Source organism: Cyprinodon variegatus, unplaced genomic scaffold (genome assembly GCF_000732505.1).
Source record: "Cyprinodon variegatus isolate N-32 unplaced genomic scaffold, C_variegatus-1.0 Scaffold0, whole genome shotgun sequence".
Taxonomy (NCBI): Eukaryota; Metazoa; Chordata; class Actinopteri; order Cyprinodontiformes; family Cyprinodontidae; genus Cyprinodon; species Cyprinodon variegatus.
Window position 1 is genome coordinate 1,220,115 of NW_015150453.1, and position 12,264 is coordinate 1,232,378.

At 39.3% G+C, this 12,264-nt stretch overlaps 1 protein-coding gene across 1 annotated transcript in view; it reads left to right on the plus strand.

The window, feature by feature from the left end:
- The window catches only part of LOC107081697 (neural-cadherin-like), a 239,960-nt gene that overhangs the window by 162,653 nt on the left and 65,043 nt on the right, over positions 1-12,264 (plus strand). The window contains exons 13-16 of the mRNA XM_015369928.1: positions 1,760-2,009; positions 4,050-4,177; positions 4,259-4,445; positions 5,961-6,104. Coding sequence (XP_015225414.1) covers positions 1,760-2,009; positions 4,050-4,177; positions 4,259-4,445; positions 5,961-6,104 — 709 coding nt within the window. The remainder of the gene's footprint in view (positions 1-1,759; positions 2,010-4,049; positions 4,178-4,258; positions 4,446-5,960; positions 6,105-12,264) is intronic.

Genomic DNA, 12,264 nt, shown 5'->3' on the forward strand with positions numbered 1-12,264 from the left:
ATCCCTCCCTCTCCATCCATTTATCCATCCATCCATCATCCATTTATCCATCCATCCATCATCCATTTATCCATCCATCATCCACCCATCTATCTATTCATCTATCCCATCAACCATCCCTTTATCCATTCATCCATATCTATCCATTTTCCATCAATCATTCATCCATCCAACATCCATTAATCCATTGATCCATCCATCCATCCATCCATCCATCCATCCATCCATCCATCCATCCATCCATCCATCCATCCATTTATCCCTCTCTCCATTAATCCATCCATCCATCCATTTATCCCTCTCTCCATTAATCCATCATACATCCATTTATCCCTCCCTCTCTATCCATTTGTCCATCCATCATCTATCCATCTATCTATTCATCTCATCAGCCATCCCTTCATCCATTCATCCATATCTATCCATTTTTCCATCAATCATCCATCCATCCATCCATCCATCCATCCATCCATTTATCCATCAATATATACGTCCATCCATCCATCCATCCATTTCTCCATCAATATATACGTCCATCCTTCCATCCGTCCGTCCATTCATCCTTCCACTTCTCCTTATCTAAGTTCAGGGGTGTTCTGTGTTTTCTCCCTGGAAAATGTTTCCAGAAAACCAGGAGAAATAAGAGGAGGCATCTTTTTCAGGGGCCCCTACAGCCTGTAAATTGTTATAATGGACAGTTACCTATTAAATGTTTCCCTTTCCATGTGTGTTTGTTCCTGAAGCTGAGCTGTAAAGGGATTCCTCACCTCATATTCCATCCAAAATACAATAATTCCACAGGCTGGATGAGACGATGGGACCTAGAGAATGATAATCTTAAGTGTTCCCTCTCAAACCCAAACATGCTAATAGAAAAATAAACAGTTTCCCATAAATGTGCATAATTACCTACTAACAATTACATAGTTTTAAAGTTAAATGAGTCTTTGGTCAGTTTTACCTACCAAAAGCAGCAGATACCTCCAATAAGACTCAAGGTTTTACTATAATACAAATCTAAAAGCTCACCTGACGGTTGATGACAAGGTAAAGACAAAAGTGTACAACTCAGAAAAGAAATCCCACCTTTTTAGGTATTCAAGTGAAGTACTTCATATTTTTGTATCTGTAGACGGCCTGAAGTGCTGCATTCTTTAACGCCTAGATGTGTACTTTAGAAAAATATTTCTCTCAGTTTAATGTTATACGTCTGGAAGCCTTTGGGTCTGTTTTATTGTGAAGGGCTGTAAATACGACACCAGCTGCTGTGTGACTGCATTGTATCACTATGAAGCAGAAACAGAGGCTTGATATTCTTTCTGAGTTATGTTGAGCTTCATACTTTAAAAAATGTAAGTTCTCTTCATTTCTTGACTTCAGTATAAACTCAAAGCTTCAGATGAATGGACAGAAGAGGAGCTTAGCCATTCAGTGACTATATAAAGAGATTTTAGATTTTTTTTCTGCACCCTTTTGTATAAATCCAGTCAAAGTTAAGGCCTCCTCCTCTATTCACATCACAACGGCTTTAAAAAGATGATTTAAAGAAAGATTTGACTTTATTATTGCAAAAGACCAGAACTTTGTGGTCTAACTCGCAACATGAGTTATGAAGGACGTAGAAGCACAACTTCATGACCTTAAGATAGAAGTATTTTTATCAAAAAATACCTTGTGAGTTTCTTCCTCTCCCACCTAAAATACTTCATAGATAAAATCTAAAGAAGATAAATCCTGTCCTCTGTGTTTTTCTGATCAGACTGTGAAGGCAACGTCTCCGCTCGGCGATCCGAGGGTGACCTACAATCTGGAGGAAGGCCTGGTGCCAGAGACCAACATGCCGGTACGGTTCTACATCAAACCGAACAGGGCGGACGGCTCGGCATCGATCCTGGTCGCCGAGAACCTGGATTACGAGATGACGCGCTTCTTCACGCTGAGAGTGCGTGTGCAAAACGTTGCCGCCGTGCCTCTGGCTTCCTTCACCACCGTATACGTCAATGTAACAGGTGAGTCTTTTTTTAGGAGATATTTTCCCTCTTTTGCCTAAACAGGCATTTGAGAAAAATAATCTAAATCCAAAGTGGATTCAAGCTAATAGAACTTTGCAACAACAAAGCAAGTAAAGCTCACAAGTTTACGATTATGAATCTTTAAGTTGTTGTTTGCCAACTTCCTTTAATAAAGGAGTAAAAAAGAAGATGAAAACAAAACCATCGATCAAATGTTGAGTATTTGCCGAAATCTTTTTAACATAGGCGCAGGATACTCTAGTGTTGCACTGATGCCATTTTTTTGGCCCCGGTACCGATTAGCCTCGTGAGACCATCCTGATCTCGCGAGCTTTCAAGGTTTCACTCGCAGATCAGTCTGGAGACTCTCCGTTGAAGAAAATTTGGAGCCGTTCACCAAACGAACGTCCAATCAGCGTTGGCTTTGAGGCGGGTTGAGGTGTGACGCAACGAGAAGCGCGACCGTTCAGTCTAAAGAACATGGCAGCTTCAGCCGATGAAACTAGCGTTAGCGTGGCTATCGAGCAAGTTTTATCGGAATTACAGAGTATTTCTTCACTGAAAGAAGAGCAAAACACTGCTCTGGAGGCTTTTCTCAGAGGAAAAGATGTTTTTGCTCTTCTCCCGACTGGTTTCGGCAAGAGTAGCCTGGCTTGTGGTTGTGTTTTTGTCGTCGCTCTGTTAGTACGTCATATGCTCCGTTGATCTGATTGGTTTATTTGGCCCGTCTATCACCAACATAGGCCAATCAGCTAACCAGTATTTTCGCCCCTTCCCAAAATTACTTCAACAGAAGGTTTCCAGATGGATATGCGGAGCAAATCCATCTGGCGGAGTCAGGTTAGGTACAGATACCACCATTTTAGTGCAGTATCGGCGCCCCGTCCAATACTGGTATTGGTGCAACAATAGAATAATCCTCGATCGATGGGTCTTTTTTTGTCTTCTTCCTCATGTTTAAAAGCGGTCGACAAACTACTCTAAGTGCATTAGCACAACCAACTGGTAAGGAGTGTAACAGCTTTATGGTGGTAGATTCGTACTCATAAATGTTTGATTTTTACTTGAAAATTTGTGATTTCTACTTATCATGTTGCAAAGTTTTAACATAGTAGATTATATTCTCACAGATGAATTATCTGATGTCACATGGATATATGAGTTGACAACAGTTAAAGCACACATTTTTATTGAGTTATCTTACTTCCTAGAGAAACACAAGAAGATTGATTTAACAGAAATAGGTGTGGATAGAAGTCCCTCTTTTGGTGGATCTTCTGTTTTAAATCCAGAACCCCCAGCTTTCTTATTAACAGCAGTTTTGACCAAATAATACATTGCATTGCATGTAAAAAGTCACCGTTTATTTGTGACGAGCATAAACCATCAGTAGGAGCAGCTCGGGCATAATGAGAGACAGTCCTGGAAAACAACGAGGACTGAGAGTAATGAGGTTCCCCGGACGTTTCTGGCAGACAAAGAAAAGAGGAAAAAACATCAATGTCTGACGGTGCGAGCTCCACGCTGCCTCATTTCAAAAGTGACTCATTTCTCAATCAGCATCCGTGGGTGGGTGGAGGGAAGAAAAGAGGAGAAAACACTTCCTGACTTTGATTGGCTTTGAACAAACCCACTCTGGATGCTCTAATTGGCTTAGCGGAGCTTGAAAGTGAGCTGACAAGCTTCTTTGTGGACACTTCAGGGTGTTAGGAGGATAATTCCTCGCTAATAACTCAATTTCATTTGCAAGAAGAGACACGGTCCAGCTTCCTTTTCTGATGGACTGCAGAGCAAAGTCCTCTCTGTTTTCCTTTTTTCTCTGTTCTTCATCCCAACTATTTAATCTTCTTTGCTTGATTAAGTTGTTGCAGAAAACCAAAAAGTTTTTTTTCCCCCCCTCTTTGTTGTCTGGTTTTAAAGCCAACTTAATCAACTTTTGTAGACAGGAGTTGGAGCGCTGACAAAAATAAAAATAATTTTATTAAGGAAAATTAGGGATAATAAATGTCTCTTCTTTCATTTTTTTTCTTTTCTCAGACGTCAACGACAATGTTCCTTTCTTCCTTTCATCCACGTACGAGGCCACGGTTCCTGAAGGAGCACATATTGGCACGTCGGTCGCTCAGGTGTCGGCCACTGACCTCGATTCGGGTCTGCATGGCATGGTAACATGATTCTTTCGATCCAATGTTTATGTCTCTCTTTATTGCTCTTATTTCCTTAATCTTTCCTATGCCTCTTCTCAGATCCACTACACCATCCTGAAGGATGAGAGCGGAGACTCTCAGTACTTTAGCATCGACCCCGTCAGCGGCGTCCTAGTAACTCGTGCTTCTTTTGATCGCGAACAAAAAGCGTCCTACCTGATCGAGGTGCAGTCACAGGATGGCTCAGAGTCCGCCCGACCGAGCCAGCAAGGCCAGCCGAACACAGGTACCCCACCACCCCCCACCCATCCACAGACATAAAACCATCCTGAGCTCCACACATAATTTTCTTCACTATGGAGAGACATTAGTAAATAACTAAATAAATACTGAATGAAATGTATCCTTTAATTACAAAAAATGATCTAATAAAATAAAATAAAATTAATAAAAACTAATAAAAATTTTTGCTAATGCCAATTATTTAGCCAGTTTTGTTGTTTTTTTATTTAGAGATATATCATTTTTTGCAATTTATTAATTTTATTTCAAAACGAACTTATTTCATTTATTTATGAATATATTTATTTGCTAATTAATTCACTAATTGTGTAACACTTTTATTTTGAAAAGCCATTTTAAATATAATAAGGACTTCTATTTCTTAATTTAGTTTTATTTCTGTGTCTTTTATTTCTTAATTGGCATCAAAGTCTAATTAATTTGGGACTTTTAATTATCTATTGGAACAATTCTTTTGATCAGGGTGCACTAATAATAAAAATACACTTTACTTGTTTTTAAAACAAAAGAAAATGGTTGAAAAGTTTAAATTTCTTATGAGTTTTCTTGAATCCCTAAAAGATCAATGAAATATGATCTAAAGTATTTACATATATTCCCACTTATATTAGTTATTTTATGTGCCTTAGCAAGTTGAAGAGACACTTGATGTAATCAATAAACCTCTGGCAGGATTCTGGCTGCATATAAAGAGACAGCAGAACTAATTTTAACAGGTTGTTTTTCAGGCATAGACCCACATTTAAATCGCAATTCATAACATTTCTAAAAGTTTTAGGATATTAAAAAGATAATTTCGGTCAAAAACCAGGTGTATTTTGCTCATGTTATAAATAAGATGAAGTTGAAAAATTAAAATGTACAAAAAAACCAAGCATGATGCTGCCTCCACCATGTTTTGCACTTGTTGCAGTAGCGTTCTCCAGTTTGAAAGACTCCCCTTTACTCCAGTTTAGTTTGTTGTTGACGCCAAGCTGCTGAAACTTCATCAGTTTTGATAAAGTATGTCTTTTCTTCAGAAGGCATTTTGCTTTCCATGTTTGCAGCTGCAGATTTCATACCTTCCTCACACTTATTATAAAACAAGAAGCATAGCTTAGGGGCCATTGGAAGGATTTTATTTTCCCATTAATTCACTTCAGAAAAAGTAAAAATCTGACTGTTACTGCAGATAGACACATTTTCTAAATGTTTTAGGGTCAAAATATTGCCGAATAATTATTTTCAGAAACTCAAAGTTTTCATTTCAAGTTTAAATTTTTAAGTTTCTCTACAGATCGGTGTAGTTTGATTACGTTAACACTCCTCACAGCACAGGGGATACTAACCTTTAATGTTTTCATGTGAAAAACTGTGATTTTAGAGAAGCCTTATTTAAGACTGAGTCGTCCTAAATAAGATTTCCTCATCGTTTTGTGGGAATTGTAGACATTTTTCTGATAGATGCGGCATCATTCAGAGGTGATCTGATGTGACACTCTGTTGTGTCTTCCTTCAGACACCGCTTATGTCAGGATCTTTGTCACCGATGTCAACGACAACGCCCCGGCGTTCGCCCTGCCGGTGTACGAAGTCAGTGTGGAGGAAGACAAAGAGGTGGGCTTCGTCCTCATCACCGTCACCGCCAACGATGAGGATGAAGGTCAGTCAGGATCTGGCTCTGGGTTTTTTTTCTGTCTCTCTGACCGCGAAGTTATTAACCTCACTGCTTTCTGCTTTGTTTTCTACCATTTTTTTTTTTTTTCATTTTTGCTTTTCTAGTCTTTTCTGCTCCACGTCATGACTAAAGCATTTTCTTTAAAACAACAAATTTTTCATGAATTTTTTATTAAACAGTACATCTTGATTGCTGCAGAATAGAGTTAGAATTAGTTAGAGTATTTACTTCTGGTTAAGATGCCAACTTCAGTATGAAAGGATTCTGCACCAATAGATTAGAAAGTTGAAGTCAAATGTGGTGGAGCTCTGAGGTTACCTTATCTTAGTAACTGTTACAAAACTTTGTCTCTGTGTTACCTTTTTTTTATTTAAGCCAAAAAAATAAAGAAACAAGGGTTGACTTAGTCAAACATTTTAGCTTTTTTTGCAAGTACAGAAAGCAAAAAGACTTAGATGTGACACAGAGATTTGCTCTTTCCTTCTAAAAAGGCAGGTTTAGTATTTTGCTAAACTGAGAAACTTTGAGATGACATGTGTTGTGAATTTGGCGCTATATAAATAAACTGAATTGAATTAAACTGCCTGATATGAGCCGGTTGCAGGATTTGTACCATCAGCTCATTTACATCTTGTCAATGTAGACACAAAAGCTGACGGTGGTTACTTGCAGATTTTAATAACAAAAAGGGGAACAGAAGCAAAAATCCAAAATCACAAATCCACAAAATCTAATAATACTGAAAACCAGGAATACTCACAACACGGGGGCAAAGAAATGATGACAAACCAGCAAAGAATGAGTTATAGGAGGAGAATATGTGGGAGAAAGAAACAAAGACCAGACTGATTAGCAGATTGGGAGCAGGTGTGAACAAAGGAGGCAAGAAGGGAGCCTGGGAAAAGGAGACTGACACAAGAGGGAAAACAAGAAATATCTAAGAACTCATATAGAATCAAAAATAATGAGAACACAAAATGGAAATAAGGCAGATCAAAACTCAGAGATAAAACTTAAACAAAACCATGACACGTCTGTGCCACCAGGAATCCCTCCAGGTCAGCATTGAGTAATGTAATCATGGTACCAAAAGTACTTATTTCTGTCCTTAAAGCATGCTATACTATAAAAATGAATAACGACTATGATGATGCGGATGCGTTTACATTCTTTCTGGTAAACTGCTTGTCTGACGTCATCAGAGCTATCAGCATAGAATACAATAAAACAGAATAGAATAGAATAGAAAATCCCTTTATTGTCCCACAATGTGGAAATTGTGGTGTTTACAGCAGCCAAGCTTATAGTAGAAGTGGTCCCACAATGTGGACCGTAGAAAAGTGTATAAAAAATAACAGCGTTTTGTACTGTACAGTGTTTTGCAATATAATACTCTGTATCTGGAGAATGAATATCAATAACAGCTGTTAATATTTTTACAGTAATGGATATGAGAAAAATAGCAGCAACACCAGAGATGTGCAAAAAAAATGAAATGACAGCAGCATGATATTCAAAGCAGCAAGCAGCATACAGGTACAATTGAATGCAAACATAAAACCAAAAATTATGACAATTATTCACAAATCAGAAGACAAAACAATGCGCTAGCAGTAGTAGGGCAGCGATCGCACTTCCAGGACTGATCAGGTTTGGATGAATGAGATGACAGAGAGGATGTAAACGTATTTATTCTTTCAGCAAAGTTTTTATTAACATTTTACACGCTGTAGTTTAGGAAGCTTTTTAAAAGTAAAGATAAAAATAAATGAATAAATAAATAAACAAGTGGGCAGGAGGACTTGTACTTGTAGCTCTTACCTTAAATGTTTTCATTTATTTATTTTCTTCTTTCGTTTGATTTTAACTAACTTTATTTTTGTATTAACACATTTTAGGGTTATTTAAAGGAGTTACCTTTAAATTTCTGGTCTTCAGCTTGAGCCTTGACCAGAAGGAAAGCTGTAGATGTGTTTTGTTCCTTGAACCTTTCAACCCATAGAAAGGATCCCTGGTCCCACTGATCTTTTCCTAACCTGACTCCGACAGATGGATTTGCTCCGCATATCCATCTGGAAACCTTCCGTTGAAGTAATTTTGGAATGGGCGAAAATACTGGTTAGCTGATTGGCCTATGTTGTTGATAGACGGGCCAAATAAACCAATCAGATCAACAAAGCATATGACGTACTAACAGAGCGACGACGAAGAGGAGCCAATTGATAGATCAAACTCTTGCCGAAACTGTCATGTTGGGGCCTAAGCGTCTAATCCACATGCAGAAACACTCTTCAGACAGGGAAAAAGTTAAATGGTTTATTTACAAAGTTACAGAGAAATGTGAACTGGATCTTGGCTCAGCAGACTGGTCACGGAAGGGAAGCTCTAGAGGAGGACAGATCTGTTAGAGTGGATCCAGGAAACTTGCAGTTTAACGATGACATGGATTAATACCTGCTCAGAGGTTATTCTGATCTGCAGGGGGGGGACCTTGTGGGTCCAGAGGCTGGTCGGCAGGCTGAGGGCAGAGGCAGAGGCTGAGGCGGAGGACAGACAGGCAGGTTCCGGGAAGCGATTGCTTTCTCCAGGTTTAGGCAGATATCCAGATAAGTCAGGATCTGAGAGGCAGAAGAACACAGGGTCAGACTTGTTCACAAAAAATCAGATAACAGATAAGCTGGCTCAGGTTTTGCTGGTACCATTACTGGCAAACACTCTGGCAGGGAAGTGTCAGCCTCCTCCTCCTTAGGTAGGCCTCATGATCAGCAGATGGGAAACAGGTGTGTAGAAGTCAGCTCATGCCCCCAGGAGGAAGATATCAGGCGCCCTCTGGCGGAGAAAGTTAGACAAGCTTCCAGATCCCAACAGAAACCAGTCGGGAGAAGAGCAAAAACATCTTTTCCTCTGAGAAAAGCCTCCAGAGCAGTGTTTTGCTCTTCTTTCAGTGAAGAGATACTCTGTAAATCCGATAAAACTTGCTCGATAGCCACGCTAACGCTAGTTTCATCGGCTGAAGCCGCCATGTTCTTTAGACTGAACTAGAGATGTCCCGATCCAGGTTTTTGCACTTCCGATCCGATACCGATATAGTTTTTGGACTTCCGATCCGATACCGATACTGGCCGATACCAGCCTATCCAAGCATGTATTTAAGTTTAAGTTAAAGTATTTAGCCTTAGTTGTAAGACTCATGTTGAAAAGGGTTTTAGTACTCTTGATAACATCTAGCCAGCTGAATTAGGTGAGATTGAATAAAACACAATGCTTGGTAACAACAAACTTTCCTGTTTATTAAGAGATAAACACAAACTGGACAAAATTATGAATAGCAATCTGAAATTGCACAGTGAGCAGTAAAACCGTAAACAGTTAAAGGTGCAAGTATTACTGTAAGTTTTAATAAAAATGCAAAACAGGGAAACACTGGCGCAAAATAGTGGAATGGATCGTTTCAATCGACGAAACTGGAAAATACGGACCGGATTTTAAAAAAAAAACTGGATCGGCATTTTGCATGCTTTGCCGATACGCATTTTTTTGCCAATATCGGCGTCCCGATCCGATACGTGGATCGGATCGGGACAAGCCTAGACTGAACTGTCGCGCTTCTCGTTGCGTCACACCTCAACCCGCCTCGAAGGCCAAAGCTGATTGGACGTTCGTTTGGTGAACGGCTCCAAATTTTCTTTAACGGAGAGTAGCAGACTGATCTGCGAGTGAAACCTTGAAAGCTCGCGAGATCAGGATGGTCTCACGAGGCTAATCTTTTCCTGCAGGAGTAACACCAAACAGCTATACTGTAGTAGCCCAGTTTTATGAAGCCTTTCCCTCCCCTCTCCCATTACAGGCCTTTACTGGTTCTCTGCTGAAAATAAACTCCTCTGCAGCTGGGGAAATGTCAGAGCTCTTGACTCAGTAAAGAAATCTAAACACAGACAATTGTTGTGAAAGAAAGTGACTTATGCTTAAACAGCATAACTTATGATTGCAATAAAATGTCCCCTGTATGTATGATGTGTTGCTGTAGGAGGCAGAAGTAAAACCCAAATATCTGATGGCAATAAATCCTCTAAATTTCTGCTGTATTGTAACACAGCTGACTTATTTGGCCTAGGAGGATAGTTTTAGTGGGTGTCCAGCTTTAAATATGGGAGAGTGATGTATGACTGGAATCCTTCTGGTCAATAACAGCATGATGCATTAGCTGTTTTCTCCCTTTAATCGTTGAATTTGCATGTTTTATATTAAATGTGTGTGCATATAACTGAACTATCTCGGTGCTTTGAATTAGCTGAAAAAACATCCGCTCTCCTGAATCTTGTGTTTGTTTGTTTTTTTTCTTTCTCCCCTTTCTTCTCCTCCTCTGCATCCTCGCTCCCTTTCCTTGTTTTCTTCTCCGTTCCTCCTCGGTTCGTTTCCTCCGTCTTCTTCTCTAGCTGTCGCAGCTCGTTAGCGAGTGCTGCTGCTCCCTTGAGGTCGACAGTTTTGATGTTTGTCTCTTTGTTTATGTTTGTCCCTCGCTCCTCTTCCTCCCCCGCTCTAACCAATAAGCAGCAGGAGGAAAAAAGGACAAAAATATCAGAAAACAAAAACAGCCTCTCTTTCTCCTCCTCTTTTTAACATTCTTTTTCTTTTCTTGTTGGTTTTCAGCCTCCGAGATTAACTTTACCCTGACTGCCAGAGGAGAAAACTAGGAAACATTGCATTGCTCTGTTTTTATTATATTATTATATTTTAGATTTGTGGTGTGTTTTATTTTTTACTGCTAATAATACGACTCTTTCTCCTTTAAAATAATTCCCAGACTTTTAAAACTCGTGCCCAAATTTCATCTCTTCATTTCAGTAGGTTCAGCTTTTATTATAAAGTCCTTAGTTAGCCAAACAAAGACATAAAGAAGACATCTTTATAAGTCAAACACTGAACTGAAATAAAGACAGTCAATTTAAAACATCAATAGAAAAAACTAAATTTTGTTAACAACGCAGGCAGGTATAAAAAGAAATGCAGCGAATGGCTCTTTATACTCAGACAATGAAATGGAAGTCACAGTTATTTGTTCTGCTTTTCTTTTTGCTGTTTTTTATTTACCTTATAAGCAAGATGAATTGTAGCGAGATTTGAGTTCCCAAACTCCCAAAAATACATCTTAACAGGAGCCAACAGAGGGCTTCCAATGAAAAGCTGTGTATGACATCAACTAGAAGTAGGACGCGGAAACAAAACAAAGATGGCTGCAGTGGTTTCAGCTGCAACACCTTCTTTCCAAAGTAAAATCACATTATTTTTGCCTCTGTGGATATTTGCATGTTCTCCCAACTGGATTTGGGAAGAGTTAGATTTATCAATTAAAGGCCCTGTAAGTCCTTGACGATTTAGACCAGCGTATGACTGACGTACGAAAAATTTTGCAAAAATGCTGGCATATGTTGGATAAGTTATGGCTACGTTTTGTATAAGTTATGAGCATGCTAAAGCACGATAGCACACATCGACATACCGCAATTAGGTCGAAAAATTTCCCGACATATGCCAGCGTATGCTCATACTTGGGCCATAAGTTACATGTAAGTTATCTGATCATTGGCATACGTTACTCATAAGTTGTGGTGTCTAGCTTATCCAAAACCTACAGTAAGAGTAACTTATGCGTAACTTATTAAGAACTTCTCTTCAACGTATATCAACGTATTTGACGTGTTTCAGATGACAGCTGAACGTGTTTCTGACTTACAGCTACTGTATATTGGCGTATTGGCAGCGATTTGGTATAAAAGGGGGTTCACAGATCATCATCATAGGGTTAGCGAGAAGGTGAGTGTGATGGTTCCTCCCTGCGTTCACGGCCAGTACCAGCCATCTTCCTAGCAGACATGATGCTGAATCGGCTGCGACTGCAAACCTTCTTTCTTTCTTTTTCTTTTTCTTTATTCATTTTTTTTTTTTTTCTTTGGACAGGCAGTAAACAGCAGTTAGATTATTACCATGTTCAAAGAAATCTTTTTATGCAGACCGGGCGCCTTCGGACAGATCGCTGCTCCTGAGGAGAGCAGCTTTAAAGTCGTAGGGAAGTCGTATTTAAATGTCAAATCATTCTGGCTTAAACCTCTATATAAATGTGCTCTTTATCAGACGATGTTGTCCA